This window comes from Grampus griseus (genome assembly GCF_964374135.1).
Source record: "Grampus griseus genome assembly, chromosome: X".
In the NCBI taxonomy this organism is placed as follows: domain Eukaryota; kingdom Metazoa; phylum Chordata; class Mammalia; order Artiodactyla; family Delphinidae; genus Grampus; species Grampus griseus.
Window position 1 is genome coordinate 82,896,668 of NC_138999.1, and position 22,678 is coordinate 82,919,345.

The 22,678-nt window shown below is 35.1% G+C and overlaps 1 protein-coding gene across 1 annotated transcript in view; it reads left to right on the forward strand.

Moving 5' to 3' along the window:
• The window catches only part of DIAPH2 (diaphanous related formin 2), a 628,603-nt gene that overhangs the window by 208,638 nt on the left and 397,287 nt on the right, over positions 1 to 22,678 (forward strand). The window contains exon 13 of the mRNA XM_082646850.1: positions 6,253 to 6,382. Coding sequence (XP_082502976.1) covers positions 6,253 to 6,382 — 130 coding nt within the window. The remainder of the gene's footprint in view (positions 1 to 6,252; positions 6,383 to 22,678) is intronic.

The window sequence follows — 22,678 nt, forward strand, 5'->3', positions numbered from 1 at the left end:
ACTGCAATTTTAGATAGAGTAGCTAGGAAAGACCATAATGAGAAAGTGACTTTTGAGTATAGATCTTGAAAGATGGGAAGGAACTAGGCATGCAAGTGAGTAAAAGCGAAACCTTCCAGGCAGAGAGAAAGCACATGCACAGACACTGAGTAAGACACATGCCTAGTGAATTCAAGGAGCAGCTGAATGAAGGCCAGCATGGTTGAAGGGGGCTGCTGAGGGATAATAGCTAGAAATAAGATCTCAGTGGTAATGGGGGACCAGACCACAGAGGGACTTTTAGGTTATGGTAATGACTTACTCTGTGTGAAGATGGGAAGCTAAAGTAGCCTCTCATCACTTCTAATCTGGATGATGATCATGGTCATGATAATACATTATCTTATTCAATTCTACAAGTGTTATCTAATGCCCATTTTACGGATGAGAAAGCTGAGACATAGATTGTTTAGGTCACTTGCCCAAGGTCACACAACTAGTGAATGGTAGAGTCAAGGTTCAAACCCAGTTCTGTCTGAATCCAAAGGCTGTGCTCAATAACTGTTCTGATTAGAAATGTGAACTTTATTATATGAGTTGTAGAGAACAATTGGAATTTTTGAAGGAAGAGAGTGATGTGATCATACGGATGTTTAAGAAGCATTATTAGGTGAAATCATATAGGATAAAATGAAGCAGAGAGGATGGAATGGCCATGACCACCTTCTCATAGATTAGCTCCACATAGCTACCTACCACTTATGTTGAAAAAATGAACTGCCACCTCCTTCCCAAAGCCAGCTTACTCTAGAGTTATTGCTTCCTTATCATTGACACAATACAACCATTCTTTTAATCACCAGAACTAAAAACTTTTGGAGTCTTTGATTTTTCCCTTTCTCTCATCCCAAGTATTTCTTTTCAGTGACTTAATCCTGTTTGTCTTCACAATGTGTCTTGAATTTGTCTGTTTTCTGCCTTTGTTTACATGTACCATAGTTATCATTTTAACTATATCAGTCCTTGACATTTACCACCAAATTACTCTCCTACGTCATCTCCTTTCTGTATAATTTTGTGTTGTCTCCTAAATTCTGGGTTCCCTGAGGCTTTGAAAGTACCATGCATTGTTTATCTCTGATCCCTAGTGTCCAGCCCACAGTAGATCATCGAATGTACTTCTACATTCATAATCGCTTTGCTCCTGTCTCCCCTTATAAACGTATAGTGCTTCATTTCCCAAGGGGCACGTTGTAACTTTATTCTGGCATTCACTCTCACATAACTCTCAACAAATATGGTGTCCTGGAAGAGTCTGGGCTTTGGGGTCAGTCTCTCTGTATATATATATATATATGTATATGTATATATATATATATATATACATATATATATATAATGTATATGTATATGTATGTACACACACATACTTAACAAGAGTAGAGTTGAATTTAGAAGTATTGCTCTATAGCCCACGCAAGTGGAGAGAAGTCTTCATTCAGAAAACATTGATTGCCTCCCTGGTATGTCCTAGCATGCTCCTAGGTACCGTGGATAATAAAAATTAGTAAAACAGGGTCTCTTCCCTTGAAAGAGCTCATACTGACTGGAAGAAACTACTGTGTTGAAATGTTTATAGTGAAGGAATATGGCAAAGGAAGGCATCAATTACTCCTTAGAGGAGTCTTCAGAAAGGAGGGGGTAGTTGAGTAGTCTTGAAATTTGAGTAGGTATTCACTTGGCAGATAGAAAAAAAAAAAAAAAAAGGAGGGTCTAGAGAGAGAGCAAGATGTACAAAAGCACAGTGGTATGACATTGCATGGTATGTTCAAGCAGTTGTAATCAGACTGAAGTGAAGGGTAGACCCCAGGAAGCAGCAGGGGACACATTAGAAAGGTAGGCAAGGGCCAGCTCTAAAAGGGCCTTAAATGTAAAACCAAGAAGTTTGTGTGCTTTTCTAGTAGCTGAAGGGAGACTTTGCAGTGGAAACTTTGAATGGGTTCTAATCATCCTAACAAAATTAAACATTTGAAAACTAACTCCCGTGTGGCGAGGTTAAATGAACTGAAATTGTTTGGTTTAAGAGAACAGGACACCTGAGAAGGGAGCTTTCATTCTCTGAGAGGTGGTTATACAGAGGATTGCAACCAGTTATTTTCAGTTTCCACTGACGACAGAGCAAGAAGAAATAGGCTTAAGATCTCAGTAGAAGGGAAAATTACCTATAGAAGGGGTCCTTCGAAGAAAGATTGTGTGTGACTGACGTAGGTGATTAAAATGTTGTTTGCTCAGGCTCTCTGGCTGTGTGCTGGCTTCTGTGTGTTCAAACCTCCTGATTTCAAAAACAGGGTAGAGACTGCAGGTTTTCAGGCTTGAATGAGAGTATTCAAAATAAAAAAAATCTTTTACAAGGCAATTAGTTATTCAGATATTTTGCTATCTGCCTAACTGAAGTTTTGGAAATGTATTTGAACACATCACATATAAATATTATCTTTCATAATATAGCACTCCTGTTTATTAGAAAAAAAGAAATGATCAGAATTTGCTAGAGAAATAGGTGTTAATTTGTTAAAGGTATTTTGTATTCATGTACCATTTCAGAAAGTTATTAAAGATTAGGTAGATACAGTTAGTATAAATTCAGTTATTAATCTTTATGTGTAACGTTTATTGTTCAGAGGATTATAATTAAAATTGCTATATGGTTTATTAACTGATGGCACTTTATCAGTGAATATAGTGAACTACTCTTTTTTTGTTATCATTCGTTAATAACTCACCTTATTAAGATATTATAAAATGTTAGTTTTTCAAATAATTCCAATTTCTGGAACTACTGTTTGTGTTTTTATTGTTTGAAAATATATACAAGATAGAGGATTATAGGGTGACCATTTTGTTCATCCTTTTGCATGTTATAAAGAGAAGTCCTATATCTATCTCATACCCCTGCCTAGCTGGTGAGAGGGAAAGCACAGTCTACGATGCAAAATGGCACTTGGCTCCTGGCTGGAGTGAACCTTGAAATACTTACGGAATAGCTACCAGTGAGACTCTGGCAAACTGGACAAGTATTATTGGAATATTTGATGTTAATGTAAAAATAACATAATTTTGAGTTAACCCGATATCGAAGGGAAGAAAATTTTATTTCTTAATAAACTAACCCAAACACTTTGGAAGTGATTCTGAACATACTCAGGTTAGATTACCTTTGTACTAACCCGAGAGATGTCTATATCCAGCTAGTACACTTGGAAGGGCAAATTACTGCATAAATGCCATTAGCCATTAGAAGTGATGAAGGTGAATGTTCTTAATTGCCTTCTGTACTTGACATCGAACCACACAATAGGTCCTGAGAGAGATGATGGCTAATGTGTGGATCATGTAGATGTGGTAAGAGAGACTGAAGACATGATAATACAAAGTAAATATACTTTAATAAGTAAAAATGCTTTGCCTTTATATTTTAATATTATATATTCATTTGTTTTTGACCACGCCGCATGGCTTGCAGAACCTTAGTTCCCCGACCAGGGATCAAACCCGGGCCCACAGCAGTGAAAGTGCCGAGTCCTAACCACTGGACTGCCAGGGAATTCCCTTTATATATACATTAAATATATATATAATATAAATATATTCATTTTTAAATGATTGGTTTAAGTATCATGCACATAAAGAAAAATTTGAAAGACCACATATTCCCTGCCAGTTTGAAACCTTAAGATGAACTCCTGGTGTTAAGGTTATGTAAAAAATAAATATTGCAATACAAATTTAGCAGTTTGTCTACCATACCAAGGTATTTCTCAGCTTGACAGGATAGGCACTTGGCCATCTTTGTCCCTGCTTTGAAGGGAATGTTACAATTCTAAAAAAATACATGCATACTCTGTCTACCCCTCTTTCTGATTTCGACAAAGATATTTAATAGTTAATGATATAAATGTTATGTATTGTTTATCTTTTAAAAATGTAACCATTGACTCTACTAAATTTTTTAACAGGAATTAAATTTATGGCCCTCCTTCTGGATAAATATTTATCAAATACAGTTTCTGAAAATTAAGCACTTATAAGCATGCATGTCAAAAAGGAAATTTTTAAATCACCCAGAAGATTGCCATATGAGCACAGTGCTATTTTTCTATTTTTGTGTTTTCCTTTCTTGTATTCGCCATGTGCATTTTAAAAAAAAATTATGATATACTTGTACAATTTAGTGTCCTAAAAAATTGGGTGGGTTTTTGTAGTTGGGGTGTGTGTGTGTATGCGTATGTGTAAATAATTTGTTTCCATAGAATTCACAAAATATAGATCAATTGCCTTTCCTTTAGGAAGATATGCCTTCAGTTTCCCTAAGCTCCTAATGTTTTTTAGGATTTAGGAATTCAATTAATTTGTAAGAAAAAAAGAAAATGTTTATTTCCTTATTACTTGGAATATTCAGCATATTCTGAAGGGGATGCACTTTGTGAACATATAACACTGCAATCTCCGGTAAAGGCCTCTCTTTAGGAAAGTGAACCTCCCATTGATTCTTCTACAGCTGCAAGCCTTACTTAAGACAAGTTGCCCTTGAGGTTTTTGTTGGTTTTTGTTCTTATAGCTCGTTCTTGAATTGTGTCATTTCAACCTTGTAGTACTTAAAAGTGTTTGGTGGATCAGCATAATAATGCAAAATTTTAAATATTTTACCTACATGGGATAAATAGGAATCCCAGAAATTCTAAAATAAATCATTGTGGCCACTTCAGTTATCAGCATCATGCTTCCTGTGGCTGTTTGTTCTGAGCCTGAAGACTAACATTTCTCTTAAGTTGCTCATATCATTGGAACGTAACAGTTGTTAGAAGGCTGTAGCACAAAAAGTATGGGACTGATTGATTAAATACGATTTTTTTCCTTAGATACTAAAACAATAAGGATTAAATTACTCTGTAATTACCTAAATATCCTCCACAGCCTTTTCATAAACCTATTTGCAAAGAATATTCATTTATTCTAAACAGTAATCCTTAAAGCTGAAAACCCCAAATCAGTATGAACATCAGTGGACAAACCCGTCATCTAAGGATTATAGAATTAAATCATCCAATAGAATGAGAAAAGTTGATACTTTATACCATATTTATCCTTTGTTTTGAAGTAAATCCTTGATTTTATTTGCAGCTTAGTCTAGTATGAGAGTTATATTAAAGAAAACACTTAGATTCTCATCATAGATTTTTTTGGTCCTATACTTTAAAGACTTTTATCATTCTAACCGCAGCATCCCTTTTCTAGTGTCTCTGAAAAGAAGATACAATGTGTAGGCAGGCAAATAAAATTTGACATATTATCACAATTGTGTGGTCAGATTCTGTTTATAAATCAGCATAAAAAACCTTCAGTTATTCTTTTTTGATGGCCCATGCAAGTAAACGAGGGTAAAATGTGCTTGCTCTTTTACATTCATTTGCATCAGCAATGGCCAGAAATAAATATTACCTCACAGACGAATCAAGCTTTCAAGAATATATTTCTGTGATAAAGCAAAGAACAGAATGCTGATAACATAAACACACATTCACTTGGACTATTATTATCAATACTTAAGTGAATGTTCTTTTCTCATGAAAAGAATAGTTCATTTTGCCATAATAATCTAGACATTTTAAGAAATACGGATTCATGTTTAATTTTTTACTTTTTTCGGTCATCTTTCTCTCTTTTAAAATGTGGAGTTCATTTTAAAATCCAGAGCATTGTCACTAGACCCCAGTAGGAACTACCCCAGACATTTAAAAAAAAATTTTAATTAGTTACAATGAATTGAGTTCATTTATTCATTTATTTCTCTTGTTTAAGAAAAAGTCTCTTGGGCTTCCCTGGTGGCGCAGTGGTTAGGAATCCACCTGCCAATGCAGGGGACATGGGTTCAATCCCTGTTCCGGGAGGATCCCACATGCCCATGGAGCAACTGGGCCCGTGCGCCGCAACTACTGAGCCTGCACTCTGGAGCCCATGGGCCACAGCTGCTGAGGCCCGTGCGCCCAGAGCCCGTGCTCCCCAATGGGAGAGGCCACCGCAATGAGGGGCCCGCACACTGCAGGGAAGAGTGGCCCCACTCGCCAGAACTAGAGAAAGCCCGCGTGCAGCAACGAAGAGACCCAACTCAGCCAAAAATAAATAAATAAGTAATAATAATTTAAAAAAAAGAAAAAAGTCTCTCTCTATATATTATTAAAACATACTAAAAATATTGTCGTTATTCCATTCCAGATCCGAGATACAAAATCAGCAGATCAAAAGACAACCCTCTTGCATTTTATTGCTGAAATTTGTGAGGAAAAATACCGGGATATCCTGAAATTTCCTGAAGAACTGGAACATGTGGAAAGTGCAAGCAAAGGTAATTGATTTGTAACTGCTTTGAGACTACATCTTGTCTAAGTAAATATTTTAAACAGTAGGATTAAATAATCTATAAGCATTAATCGTAATTTTTATTTGGTTACTGATATAAGAAAAGCAGGAAGATAGTTTCCATTAGCTTATATTTGACAGCATAGTGTGTTTTAATGACCTGCTTTTGACCAACTTTATTTTTTAGCGCTCTAGGTTATTGAAGCTTTCATATCTCTGATCAAATAGTATATTTTTTCATTTCATAAATACTTAAGTGTATATTACTTGCAAAGGAACCATACTCTGGGGCTGTTGGTGATATCAAAATGATCGTGAGATAGTTCTTGCTTGAATTTGTTTAAAATCTAGAAGGGAAGAAAAGACATATACACAAATACTTTATAAAACAAAGATGAATATGAGAAGTGCTACAGGAAAAGATAATGGACTGTGGTTTAGATGAGAGAGAAAGAAACTTTGAATGGATAGATAAGAGGAGGCCAACAGGGTGAAGCATGAGAATAGGATTTTTACTGACATGGAAAAGGGGTATGCTGTCCAGAGAGCAGACAATATGAGAAGGCACAGTGGTGGAATGCGTTAGGATGGTGAAAGAGTCATTGACTATCAGGCTGAAGCAGTAAGGTAGCCATTTCAGAGACTTCAGTGTCATGGTAAGCAGTCTGATCTTGATGAGATAGGTGGCAGGGCATCATTGAAGGACTAGAATGGGCAGAACCTGGCACCAGTGAAGAACAGGAGAGGAGGAACAAAAATGTCTCCAAGACTTTAATTCAAACAGATTAGCTTTGTTGGTTAGTAAGTATTGTCTACTTTTAGAAGAAGTTGAAAAGTGAAAGAAAGGAGGAAGGGTCAAGTAAACATTTTTTGAAAGTGAGGTGATGTATGTGGAGAAGTACATTTTTCCTCTTGGATAAGAAGAGTAGGCCGTAAATCTTATATTTGAAACTGCACTATAGTAATTCTGCTTCTCTATAACTCCGAGGACTTTCAGTAAGGACTCAAAAGCATATACGTTTCCCGAGTTTATTACAAACCATATAAACCTGTTAGTGTCCGTTGAAGGAGAAAAAAAGTGTGTCTATAAAACCCAGAAAGTCGTTTGTGTAATATTGTTCAGTGATCATCTCTGCCAGTCTGGTATTGTTGATCACATCCTCAACATATTTCTTGAATTTAATGAAGTTAATGAAATTTCTTTAATTCCTTTAATTTAATGAATATTACAGTTGTTGCTGTTGCCTTGTTGGAAGAGAACAATCATAAGGGTACCTATAGTTTCTCTAGTCTCAGCCAATTATGTATTATACTCAGTTCTATTTGTTTGTTTCCTACATCTGGGCTTTTGGCAAATCCTTTCATATTTTTCTTTTACGATATCACCAACTTCTTTCTTCCTATCCATTTCAAGAGCAAAACCTCTCTGTTGTATTTTGCTTATTTCTGCTTTCGTGTAGTCTTCCTGCCATTGTATTCGAAAGACTTGCCAGAAATCCTCTTCCTATCTTTGTGTTTGGGCTGCGGCAATCCCCATTCTCAAGTTATTTTGACTAGTTCTTTTTATTTCCCTATGAAATTTAGACTCAGAGTTTGTAACTCAACAAGTTCTTAAGTACATTCTGCCTGCTTGCATCCCCCTTTCATTTCCTTCTAGTTCTCATGTGTTCAGAAGTATTTTCTCTTGAGCCGTTTTTATTCCTTTCTAATAATTCTGTCTCTGTGTACAATTTCATCCTGCATCATATGCCTGGAAATCTTACCTGCCCTGTCCTCTAAGACAATTGACTATTATTTGTCAAATCACTGTTCAGAATCCATTTCCTTATTTTTTTTTAATGTTTTGCTACTAAAGCCTTAGAACAAAATACTTGTGAATTTAGTTTGCAAGAAAAAACAGAATGTGGTGTGAAAGGTCAAGCCACTTAACTTCTTATTTATAGTTAAATACTTTTCCTTGGTGTCTAAGTCTAACTAGTCTTTTTTGCTTAATACAGATTTCAGTCCTGTTTGAATCACATTCTGTCACCTCCAGTACTGTGTATATAGCAAGCATATCTATATTCACAACCAACCAGCAAAAATAAAAATAAATCAACACTATATATTAATTCATTTTCCATGATTTTGGACAATCTCCTTGTGAAATGATTGCCTACAAAAAGAAAAAAGTACCTGTCTTTTTAAACTGGAGTGATATAGATAAGATGAAACTAATTCAGTTATATAACTCATATTTCAAGAATAATTGTATGATTACTAATATCTTCTTTTGTTTTTTTTCTTATACCTTTGAAAATTCTCTCTTTATTTTTTATTTTTATTTTTGAAGTATAGTTGATTAACTATATTGTGTTAGTTTCAGGTGTACAGCAAAGTGATTCAGTTATATATACCTATATCTTTTTTCAGATTCTTTTCCATTATAGGTTATTGCAAGCTATTGAATATAATTCCCTGTGCTATATAGTAAATCCCTGTTGCCTATCTATTGTATATATAATAGTGTGTATCTATTAATCCCATACACCTAATGTATCCCTCCCCCCTTCTGTGTTTTTTGATTATTAAAACCCAAGTACCTATTTTGATAGAATAAGGATCTTTTCTGTCTGCTATAGCAAATAAATGTATTTCAGCTCAGTACTAAAGTTATAGACCTCAAATTAACTGACAAAGAAAAAAAAATTACCTTGAAGTGAAAAGAAAACTGAAAGTAAGAAATACGTGGGATTCATGAGAAAACGTATTTTATAAATTGCCTTCGTTCCTTGTTAAGCTAACCTTCTAAAATTGTGTGCATCTTGGACGATGCAAAGCTATGGTATAAACTTAGCATATTTTCCTAGAGCTCAGTAACTCAAAGATATTGGGAGAAAACACATCATTTTACATTAACACAGATATATATTATGGAGTGGAATGCAAAATTCACATGAATTTTTAAAATAAAACAGATGACTTCAAAGAAATTTCACACTTGCCGCAGATCCCTTGGGGAGCATGTTCAATCTTCTCTTCCATTAGGGGCTCTTGGGTGGGAAACGTTTATGAAGCATTGCCTAAAGAATTGGAGAGTGGTTTGGTTTTGCTTTGGTTTCACTTATTTATTTATCTATTTAGTTATTATTGCAGGGAGTGTGGGAGGCAAGCCGCCCTTATGAAGTTCAGAATCAAACAGTACAATGGAATTTTATTACCAGTGGAATTCATAAAATAATATTTCTCTCGTCATTTTCTTCCAAGTTAAATTATAAATCTGCAGGTCCTCTCATTCCTGTTTGACATACCAATGAGTCTTTAGAGAGAAAAAAAGTGGTTGCTATAGAGAATCTAATGCCTTTAAAATATTGAAAATTTATTTGATAAACCACCATTACCTTTTCCCTAATGAATAATTTTAAAGATTATATATGTATTTATAATTAGATATAATAGATATATAGATCTGTATTGTATAAAGCATTGCTGGTTTACTAGACCTAGTTTGTAAATCCTTCATTGTTTTTCCCCACCCTGTGGCTATCACTTTAACTTTCGGCTTTGAGGATTTTTACAGTTTGATGTAAAACCTCTAGTGTTTTATAGGTCAGCTCCAGGGATTAAACCAAAAGGGTTAGTAAAGTTTAATTAAAACTATTCCATTCAGCAGGAGAAAATTATATTAATGTATTTGAAGGGACTATTAATCCTAAGGTTTTGCATACCTCCAAAATGGGTTTCACTTCAGTTAAATTACTGCCATCCTAGAAAATAAAAGTTGGTTAAGTTTTCTATAAGCCGTGTTAATTTCTTATGATTTAAATCAACTATTATAAATTTTAATGACCAACCATACCTTTTGATAATCTGCCATCTTTCCATGCTATATTAGTAACTCTGATTAGCTATTTACCCACTCTGACTTCTTCACAGGATTAATCATGATGAAAGTTTAGATTAGAGGAAATATTGTAGGGAAAAATCTATGAGATAAAGGAAAAGTAAAATCATAGCAGAGTTAAAAAAAAGTTGGGGGGATGCAAAAAAACAAAACAACATTTTCTGAAACTCCAGAGCTGGCAGAAGCTTTAGAGATCATCTTGTCCCTGCTAAAAGAGACCCAAGATGGCATTTAGTCCAAATTCATCATTTTACAGTTGAAAAACTGAGGCCCAGAATGACGAAGGAATTGCCCACGATCACACAGTCAATGAAGGTTTGCAGACCTTTGTCTGTTGTTTTATTACATACATTTCAGCTCCACTTTTCCTTCCTTTGTGGTCTAAAATATACAACAGAGATTCATGCTCACATATTGGAAAACATAGAAAATCAACTCTGACCAAATAAAAGATTTACTGGAGTATGAATGCCACTTCCTCTATATAGTACTCCAGTCTCTCTATCCCCATTTTGACAGAAATCCCCTTTCCTTTCTCTGAGTCACAGCAGTACTTTAGCTTTATTAGTAATACAGCACCTGCCACATTTGCATTTTTTATTTCATTGTATGCTTCTCTCTGTACCTCCTAGGTTGAGTACCTCAGTGGCAAGGAATATGCCCCATTTGTCCCAACAGACTCAGTGCTAGCTCAGCATCTCAGAGAGAAGTAAATGCTCAATAAATGTTTACTACATTGAATCATTGTATATCCTTTTAGTACAGCAGGCGTATTTCAAAATAAGGCATTATGGGAAGTTGACAAGTTGAGAATAGCAACCTGAAAATTACTGTTTACTGTAAATACAAGAGGAGAAACAAGATAAGTTAGAACAAAGAAGACACCATGACTTAACAATATTTCCTGGTCCATATTTTACTTCTTTCATGGAGAAAGTTAAAATTGGAAACAATCGAGCTCTTAATGGAGAATATCTAAACTTATGGAGACTGCCAAACCATAAAGGTTTATGGTGAACAGTAAGGATTAAAAGTCTCATAGGAACTAATGGCAGCCAACTGTCTTAACGTAATATCTAACTGCTGAAACATCTTTAATTCTAATGACTGAACAAAAAAAATTACTTTTATACTATCTACTGTTTTATTGAAAAATCTTCTGAGTTATGGGACAAAATCCTACTGTTTTTAGAGCATTCAATGTACAGTAACTCATAGGACCCAAGATGTGAGAAAGTACAAAACCATAGGATGTCCTAGCAGATTTCAACTTTCTGTTTTGGAACAATAAATGCTGGAGAGGGTTTGGAGAAAAGGGAACCCTCTTGCACTGTTGGTGGGAATGTAAATTGGTACAGCCACTATGGAGAACAGTATGGAGGTTCCTTAAAAAACTAAAAATAGAACTACCATATGACCCAGCAATCCCACTACTGGGCATATACCCAGAGGAAACCATAATTCAAAAAGATACATGCACCCCAGTGTTCACTGCAGCTCTGTTTACGATAGCCAGGACATGGAACAACCTAAATGTCCATCAACAGAGGAATGGACAAAGAAGATGTGGCACATATATACACAATGGAATATTACTCAGCCATAAAAAGAAACAAAATTGGGTCATTTGTAGAGACGTGGATGGACCTAAAGACTGTCATACAGAGTGAAGTAAGTCAGAAAAATATCGTATATTAACGCATATTATGTGGAATCTAAAATAATGATATAGACGATCTTATTTGCAAAGCAGAAATAGAGGTACAGACATAGAAAACAAATGTATGGATACCAAGGTGGAAGGGGGGGATGGAATGAATTGGGAGATGGGGATTGACATATATACACTATTGATACTATGTATAAAATAGATAACTTTTGAGAACCTACTATAAAGTACAGGGAACTCTACTCAGTGCTCTGGGGTGACCTAAAGGGGAAGGAAATCCAAAAAACAGGAGATATATGTATACGTATAGCTGATTCACCTTGCTGTACAGTACAAACTAACACAGCATTGTAAAGCAACTATACTCCAATAAATTTTTTTTTAAAAAAACAACTTTGTGTTTTGGTCTAACTTTTTAGAAGCACAGAATGATAATAAACCAATGTTAACAGAATGTCAATAGAATTGACCTTACTTAGATGTTAGCAGTCTGAATAAAACTGAGTATACATTGTACCACTATATCATTTTAATAAAAAAGTTAAATTGTTTGTTTAGCTTTTTTTGGACCTTTCCTACACTATTTCAAATAAATAATTTTGCTGAATGAATTACATTCTATCATATTGACACCATAAAAATCTTATAAAAATTGAGAGGAATATTAAGTTTTAGGGAGTCTAATTCATACATTTTCCAGTTTGATATACTTTCTTCCTTACTCTCACCAGGTCACCCCAATTTTTTTTTGAGGCTTAAATTATTTTTATTATGGAAATTTTCAAATATAAACAGAATTACAGAGAAAAATATGATGAACCCTAGTGTACCTAGTATTCAGTTTCCATATTATAAAACATTTTGTTAGTCTTATTTCCCATCCCTACTGCTACTACCACTACTACTACTACTACTACTGCTACTGGTGACGGTGATAGTGTTTTTGCAGGTATATTTCAGCCTTTAAAGAAAACCCCAACTATCCTATCATCTAACTAGAGTTACTAGTTTATTATGCACATTATATGCATAATATATGTCTGACATATAAGGACATATTTTTTTTAAACACAAATCAATGCCATTACCATACCTAACATAATGAACAATTTCTTAACATTATCTAACACCCAGTCCAAGTTTCCTTGATTATTTCAAAAGTGTTTTTTAGAGTTAGTTTATTTGAATCAGGGTGCAAACAAAATGTGCACATCGCATTTGGTTTTTATATTTTTAACTCTTTTAATTTATAATTGTCTCTCCTTTTTTTGTTAAAAAATGCTATTGTTTATTGAATAAACCAAGTTAATTATCGTGAAGAATGTGCTGGATTCTGAATGTGGTTGATTGGTTTCTTCTGGTGTTTAACTTTTTTGCTAACCTCCTTATTTCTTGTACATGAGAAATTAGAACTGGAGGCTTGATTAGAGCAGTGTTTCTTTGTTTTATTCTTCTTTTCTTTCTTTTTTTTTTTGGAAGCAAGTGCTATGTACTTTTTGTTGTATCACATGAAGAGACATAATATTGGATGTTCCACTTTCAGATGGTGTCAGCCTGATTTCTTTCTTATAAAGTTCCTTATCAAATTTCACCTAGTGGTCTTAGCACCTACGATGATTATTGCCCTGATCCATTATTTTATTAGAGGTTGCAGAATGGTGACTTTCTAATTTTACTATACTTTCTGCATTTATTGGCTAGAAATGTTCTGTAAAAGACTTTCCTCAGCAACTATTGGCTTTGCTGAAATATAGCTCATACAGGAAGGTTAGGCTAAATGCTCAATTTATTCCCTTTATTTGTCAGTTTTTAAAGTAATGGGTTGGTGATATAGCCATTTCCAGTAATGAAAATGAGGTTTCTTTTTCAGTATGGTTTTTCAAATATTTGCTATATTTTCATCAGGTACTGTTATTATTCCTTTTTTTAACATCTTTATTGGAGTATAATTGCTTTACAATGGTGTGTTAGTTTCTGCTGTATAACAAAGTGAATCAGCTATATGTATACATATATCCCCATATCCTCTTCCTCTTATTTATTTATTTATTTTTGATTTGGTAAAGTAGCAGGATACAAAATTAATGCACAGAAATCTCTGGCATTCCTATACACTAATGATGAAAAATATGAAAGTGAAATCAAGAAAACACTCCCATTTACCATTGCAACAAAAAGAATAAAATATCTAGGAATAAACCTACCTAAGGAGACAAAAGACCTGTATGCAGAAAATTATAAGACACTGATGAAAGAAATTAAAGATGATACAAATAGATGGAGAGATATACCATGTTCTTGGATTGGAAGAATCAACATTGTGAAAATGACTCTACTACCCAAAGCAATCTACAGATTCAATGCAATCCCTGTCAAACTACCACTGGCATTTTTCACAGAACTAGAACAAAAAATTTCACAATTTGTGTGGAAACACAAAAGACCCCGAATAGCCAAAGCAATCTTGAGAACGAAAAACGGAGCTGGAGGAATCAGGCTCCCTGACTTCAGACTATACTACAAAGCTACAGTAATCCTCTTCCTCTTGCATCTCCCTCCCTCCCACCATCCCTATCTCACCCCTCCAGGTGGTCACACAGCACCGAACTGATCTCCCTGTGCTATGTGGCTGCTTCCCACTAAATATCTGTTTTACATTTGGTAGTGTATATATGTCAATGCTACTCCCTCACTTCGTCCCAGCTTACCCTTCCCCCTCCCCGTGTCCTCAAGTCCATTCTCTACATCTGTGTCTTTATTCCTGTCCTGCCCCTAGGTTCTTCAGAACCATTCTTTTTTTTTTTTTTTTTTTTAGATTCCATATATATGTGTTAACACACGATATTTGTTTTTCTCTTTCTGACTTACTTCACTCTATATGACAGACTCTAGGTCCATCCACCTCACTACAAATAACTCAATTTCATTTCTTTTTATGGCTGAATAATATTCCATGTATATATGTGCCACGTCTTCTTTATCCATTCATCTGTCAATGGACACTTAGGTCCAATTTTTTTTTTTAAACAAAGTGAATTTCTTTAAAATAGTACAAATCACAAGAGGTCCAACACATGCATAGAAAATATATTTTCAACCTGAAATGTCAAAAGGACTTAGGAAAGAGAGTCATATTTTCTTACTGGTCAGTAATCTAGTCATTACGAAACAGTGTTTTTAATTCATAACATATAAACCCTATAATTAATTTTCATTTCTACAGGAAACTATTGAAAACATTCGTATCTTCAGGGAACAGTGAAAGGAAGCAGAGACCATGGCCATTTGTACTTGAGTAAAATGCTTCACTATAAATCAGCTATTTTTTATAGACTTATAGGCATTTGTTAGGGTACCTTAGCTTTTGCAACCCAGAATCTCTTTCTGCTAGAGAACTGTATGCGTAGCTCATCTGTCTTACACCCACTTCATGGCCCAGCCTGTCTCAGAGCCTAGGCTTCTGTGTTTTTCTAAACTGAAATTCCCCCCTCTTCTCTCAGCCCTTTTGAGCCTAATGTATGTATCTTTTGATGGCCCTCTATGAAGCCTTCCCCAACTGCTTTGGCTTTCAGGCGTCTCTCACTTCCCCTCTTCTACCATAGTACTTACTTGAGCTTCTTAGTTTGGTGCTTGATCCTATACTCTTTTGCATTACAATATCCTGTACTCTTTTGCATCCTGGCTGCATCCTGGCATGATGCTTTCGGAAATAATGTATGTTATCATAGTTTGCTTTTTCAAGGGAGCATCTAACACAGTATTGGCATAGTAAATTCAGCTCAGTGAATGATTTTGAAACCTCCACCTGATCTTAGCTGCCATCTTTATTTAACCCCAGTGAAACTTTCTGGATACTTAAAATAGCTAAAATATATCTGCAGATACTTAATTTCAACTTCTTACACATTGCGCCCAGGTCTTCAATATGTTTTCTTTAAAAGTAGCTGTTTAAGGCAAAACTAATCTGTCAATAGGATGTTAGAAATCATTATAAATGGTTAGTTTTGGGGTGGGTTAATGGCTGGAAGGGAACATGTGAAGGCCTCTGGGGTACTGGTCACATTCTATTTCTTGATCTGGATCCTGGTGACATGGGTGTGTTCAGTTTGTGAAAATTCAGCTGGTCACCTGTGTGCACCAGGGATATATGCTTTAACAAAGCATTTTTTAATAGGCGGTCATTTGTATTTTTAAAATGTGTAATGAATGATGAAAAGTGAGAAAGGTATTACGTTTTAATTCAAAAGGTCCTCTTGTTTTTACCTGTGCTTAGTTATAATGATCACATGCATTGTATAAATAACTGCTGTCAGAGTTGATCTGATGTTACTGTAAATAATTACTGTTTTTCAGCAAGTTGTATGTCACTTAAGGATTTTGTCAAAGTGTCCTTTAGTCTGAGAGTGGATGGGTACACTCTAGTATTAAAAAGGAAAAAAAAGTTAAGAAAATCACCAAGCACATTATATGCCATGTAAACATTCAGGGTGAATGTTTCTTTTCCATAGCTGTTGTCAATATTATGCTGTCTTGTATATCATTGAGTCCTAACATGTCCTGAGCACATCCTGAGGTAAAATTTTCACCAAGAACCTGTCACTGCTCTCATTGTTATCATTGTGTCTTTGCTTCAATGTCAGGAAAGAGGATATGTGGGAATATTGCTCATTTAATCTCCTTGTGGATACAGTCTTGTTAGGTGAAAAATGAATATTCATACAGCAAATGTTAAAATGTGATTGACTCCTGAAGTAAAACACAGGGACATATTTGATGCAAGAGGTTTAGGGACTGATGTTAAGTAGTAATGTCAAGGTAGAGAGGGGAGAGTAAGGGAAGAGGGAAGAGTGAAAGAAATGAAGAAAAAACCAGTTCTCTGCCACCATGGCAGAATCATAGGAAGAGGTGGCTCCTGTCCTGAGTGGAGATTCCCTTGTACCACCAGGGGAAATTGGTAGAATCTGGTAAGCAACTTGGTTGCTGTCACTGCAGTTTTTACCACTACCAGTTCTTTTGATAGATTCATCAATAAGGATGAATCTGGTTTAGGGATATTAGGGTTGGTGATTTTGGAAGAGGAAAGAACAGTATCAGATCTACCTAATAAGCTGCCCCCATTCTCCATTTTTTACACGTTTCAAACGTGTCTTGAACACAGGGGACTACGTGGCTGGGGTGATTTCTTGAATTTAACTGGGTCTTTTTCTGGAATTGGGATTCTACAAGTTGATGAGGTAAATTATAGTAAATAGCAAGTATAATATTGACTTATGCTAATTTTATATGACCCAAACTCCTTTAGAGTATTTCCACGTAAAACAGTCAGAATGGAGCTGGCATTTCTATTAGAAGAGTCATTGAAATAGTGAGGGGAAAAAAACCCTGACTCCTACTGGAAGCTAATAGCTCTGTGGCAAAGAATTCTGGTACAGTCATATCTGAAAGAGATGCATGCTAGAAATAATATGGCCAAGGATGAGAATCATAACATATATATTCTAGTTTCAACTTTTTTAGTACCTACTTGTTGGATCATAGTTTTGCCACTTAACCTCTCAGTGCCTTTTTCCTCATTGTATCATAACATTTCTTAATTTGAAAAATATAGATGGTCATATTTATCCCTCAGGTGATTATGATAATAAAATTAGATATTCAGTGTGGGTATGCCTTAAGAGAAAACTGTTATATATAAATAATGATTTATTATTCAAGCTAGCATAAAGATATTAATTCCAGATGATTTTGATCAGGTTTTTTATGTTTGTTCGGCCCCATTTAAAAAATGAAGGTCAAAATTCACTTGTTAAATCATAAAGCACTCTGAAATAACATATGATGTCATTAATTTTCTTTTCTTTACATGTTCTTTTACTTTTTTCCATCTCATAGTGTTTTTGAAATTAGACTCTAAAAACGTGATCACATAGGCTCATCTCATTTTGAATGACATCTCCAAGCTCTGATGGAAGAATTATTATTCCACATTTAAGAGTTGACCATAAAATTTCCATTATCCTATTCTGATAGGATATCTTTGTCCTTAGTATGTGTAAACATGGAAGAAAAGAAAAAATGTATAGTTTTAATTGAATGTTCTAAATAATTAATAGTAAATGTTTAGGGGAACATAAAAAAGGTGTGAATTTAAAATATTATAATAACTAATACAAATGATAATAAAACATTTCTTTTACGTGCATTTTTAAGGAATGGATTCTGCCTGCATTTGTAGCACAAAACCCAAGGCTAATGTTTATGCTAGCTATTGCTTCTTCACTTAATTTTGCATTTTTTCCTAATACTAGTGATAATATTAACCACTACCATTTATAAAGGGCTTACTAAGTGCCTGGCACTGCAGTAAGCCTGGTTTTAGAGAAAAGGAGACTGAGTCTCAGAAACATTAAATAAAGTGCTCAAGGTCACACAATTAATAAGAGCTAAGATTTTGGCTACTTCTATATCACTTATTCTTTTCATTATAACAACACTGAGAGTAATATCAGAAACATAGTTGAAAAAGATATGAAAAATGAAATTTTTACTCATAAATTTAAGATAAGCTGAGAAGGCAATATAAACCTTAATAAATTCTGGATTTTAATGGGAAATTAATTATTACCATTAGAAACACCCAATGAAATCGTATAAATACAAACACTTATTGTTTTACTTTAAAACTACAGTAAACTGATAAATATATAAAATGGTATTGTCAGAATTTAGGGTTTCATTCAATTCATTTTTCCTTCTACATTTTCACAGAGAGTAGTAACACACCCTGTGGTGATGAACAAAGAATATCTCTATTGCTCACCCTTCTTGAGGGATATGGTCACCAACTAAACACTTGTTTATTTAATTCTAATAGTATAAGGACTTACAGTCCCTGAGTTGCACATTTGTATCCCTTGTTTTAAATATATCACTTTTTCTTCAGCTATCTATTCCATGGAAGTGTGGGGCATGCTGTAAATTAATTTGGGCATTTATTCATGTATCTTTTACTATTAGAAATCACACTGAATAGGAGTTCTTCAAAGGAAAATGAGTTATATCTTACACTTCTATTAATTATTTCAGTTAATATCCCAACTTAGAAATTCATTAGAAACAATTTTAATACATGTGCCATCCATGTGGACAAATGGTACATGGGCAGAATGTTCTCAGAAGACAAACATACCAAAAATATTCAACCTCATCTGTAATGGAAGAAATACACATAAAACAATAATATACAATTTTTCAGCTATTGAAGTGACAAAGTTTAAAAACAAACTGTCACATACTCAGTACTGACGCAGGTGGTATAGGGGCGATACATATGCATTAATGGTCCAAGTTCGAGATAATCTCAATTTTTCGGAAAGGAAAATGTATCAAGAGCCTCAAACTAATTGCAAACATTTAATTTGTCCTAAGAAGATGATCAGAAATGGGTACCAAGATTTATGCACAAAAATTTCATTTGTGGGTTTCCCTGGTGGCGCAGTGTTTGAGAGTCCGCCTGCCGATGCAGGGGACACGGGTTCATGCCCCGGTCCTGGAAGATCCCACATGCCGCGGAGCAGCTGGGCCCATAAGCCATGGCTGCTGAGCCTGCGCGTCCGGAGCCTGTGCTCCGCAACGGGAGAGGCCACGACAGTGAGAGGCCCGCGTACCGCAAAAAAAAAAAAAAAAAAAAAAAAAAAAAAAAAAAAAAAAAAAAAAAAATTTCATTTGTAACATTATTTGTAACAGTGAATAATTGGAAATATCCAAAAGAGCTAAGAATTAAGATAAATAATAAAATGAATCATAGAACATACATATAATGTAATATATTTTGAATCAAATGAAGCCTTCGATGAACTTTAATGACATGGTGAATACAAATAATATAGTAAATTCAAATAAAATAATAGACAATAAGATCCAAATTTTATTAATCATAATATACGTAACAGTAATATTTGTTGTCAGTAGTATTTTTGTGTTTTCTGTGTCTTCTGTGTGGTATATACAATTGATTCTTGTTACTTGTAGTAGTTATGTTCTATAAAGTCATCGTAAACATTGAATTAGGGAATATTGAATCATTGCTTCTACGGGAAATACAGAGTTAGGTTCCTGCGAGCCTCTGGTCATACAATTTTCATCAAGCAATCAATATATAACCTTGTTTATGTATGTTTCTGTTTAAAGATACCATATTTAATATATATGATTGATTCATTAACATTGAACTCACAGCCAACAGCACTATAACTCACGCCCGAATGAAACCTATTTAACGTAAGTATATTCTCTGTAAGGCACATTACAGCCTTCCTGCACTTAGGAACACCAGACAGCACTTCAGCACTGTGCTTGGGGGTCATTTTAAAAAGCAAAACCACTCAAAGAAGCACAAAAATGAGAAAAATATGGTACTAAATAGGTTGCAAAAGGACACTTGTTTACAGTGTGAGAGCTGAAACAAGAAGTCACAGCGTCCCCTTGTTCAACCTCAGTTGGAAACATGCACCGAAGACAACTCAAATTTTTTCACCACTCTGCATGTGTGCATGTCTCTGAATGACCACAAAATCACTGCAAGTATTGATTGGGTTACAGATAAATTTCAGCAAGTAGGCAAATTCACAAATATGGAATCCATGAATAATGAGGATCGACTGTGTATTTATGTTTATAATCATGAAATAATTTTAAGATATAACTCATCATACAGTTCATTCATTCATTCACTCATTTCCTGAACAAGTAATTATTGAGCACTGACCATATTCTGGACCCTTGGGCTATAGTTATGAATAAAACAAAGTTCTCATTTTCATGGGAAAAACAGACAAAAATATAATTCCCTTCAGTCATGAGTATTATGAAGAAAAATAAAGCAAGATAAGAGAATAGAGAATGACAGAGGGTACTGTAGTACTACATATAGTGGTCAGGGAGGCCTCTTTGTGGAGGTGACCTTTGTCCAGAAACTTGATTAAACTGAAGTAACATGCCATGTTCATATCTCAGTCAAGGATACTTCAAGCAATGGAAACAGCAAATGCAAAATTCCCTGAGTCTTCTAAGTGGTATTGTAGTTGAAGGAGAGTAAGGGAGCCAGTGAGTGGTCGGGGAGAGTGATAGGAAAAGAGGTTGGAGGTGTAGCCACGGGCAAAAGCATGTAGATCTTGTAGGCCCTGGAATGGACTTTGGCTTTTATTCAGAGTCTGATGGGAAACTATTAGCAGTTTGAGAGTATGGAAGTAATGAGATCTGGCTTATATTTAAAAGAATCATTCAGACTGCCAAGTGGAGAAATGGATTGCAATATGGCAAGAGTAGTGGGAGATCAGGAGACCACTGAAGTTGATCAAGGGAGGAAAGATGTTAGCGTCAATTAGGGTAACGGTGGTGGAGCTTATGAGAAATGTAGACTTACTATTTTTCTAAAGATTAAACCACCTGAATTTGCTTATAAATAGGAAGAGGAGCATGACAATATGATTCTTCAACAATGACTCCAAAGGCTGTGAATAGAGCAACTGAAATAAGATGGATTTGCCATCAGTCAAAGTGGAGAAGACTGTAGAAGGACTGGGTTTGGGATATCTGGAGTTCAATTTTGGTCATAGTAAGGTTTCAATACCTATTAGATATCAAAATGGAGACATCAGGTAGGCAGTTGGATATGGGAGTCTGGAGTTCACGGAGATATTGGGGCTAGAGATAGATAGACATTTGAAAGTGATGAGGACATAGATAGTAGCTAAATCCGTGTGAGTGGATACGATCACCAAGAGAGTGAGAGTGGATAGTCAAGAGAAGTGGCTGAAATACCAAACCCTGGGACCAGGGATCCAGGTAACCAATAGGGTACTTTTGAGTGAATTAGGAGGACACCCATTTGAGATGGCATAAAAGTGACTCTGGACCTTCCAGCATGGAGAAGAATTTAATTTGATTGAAACTGTAAAGAATAATGATAAGTACAATGTTTAGATATGCTCTGTTAAACCAGTGTACCAGATGTTGCTCTGTTCTGCACATAATGTATCATTTGTATTACCTATGAAGGAGCCTTTGTTTTAAAGAAAAAAATACTAATGTAGTCATGAATACGTACACACAGAAAATCACACGCACGCACACACACACACACGTGCGCAAACACACGTAGATATGTATGAGCCCTGATAAACTCTTGATCATCACAAAACTCCATGCAATTGGCCCTCCAAATCCACGGGTTCTGCGTCCACAGATTCAACAAATTTCAGTCCGCTGTTGGTTGAATCCACAGATGTAGAGCCCGTGGATATGGAAAACTGACTGTACCATGCCATTTTACATAAGAGCATCCACGGATTTTGGTAACCTTGGGGGATCCTGGAACCAATCCCGTGTATACCAAGGGAGGACTGTAGATAGTTATTTAGAGATTAACACACATGAAATAGTATGCAGTGTTCTTGGGTTGAGAGGATCTGCAAGTGCACAAAGATTTATCACCAAGAAAGTCTTGTATTTTTTAATATGTATGACTGCTTTTATTTATTTTATAAATCTTTGGTTACAGAATCTTCTAATCAGAACTCTGAGCATATTGAAATTCTTACAAAAAAAGCATTGAGGAAAATGGACACCATTTTGGTGGCATTAAGACTCTACCATATGTATTCCTCACTGTATTTTTTTATTGAGGTATGATTGACAAGTTAAAAAGGTGTATATTTATGTTGTACAAT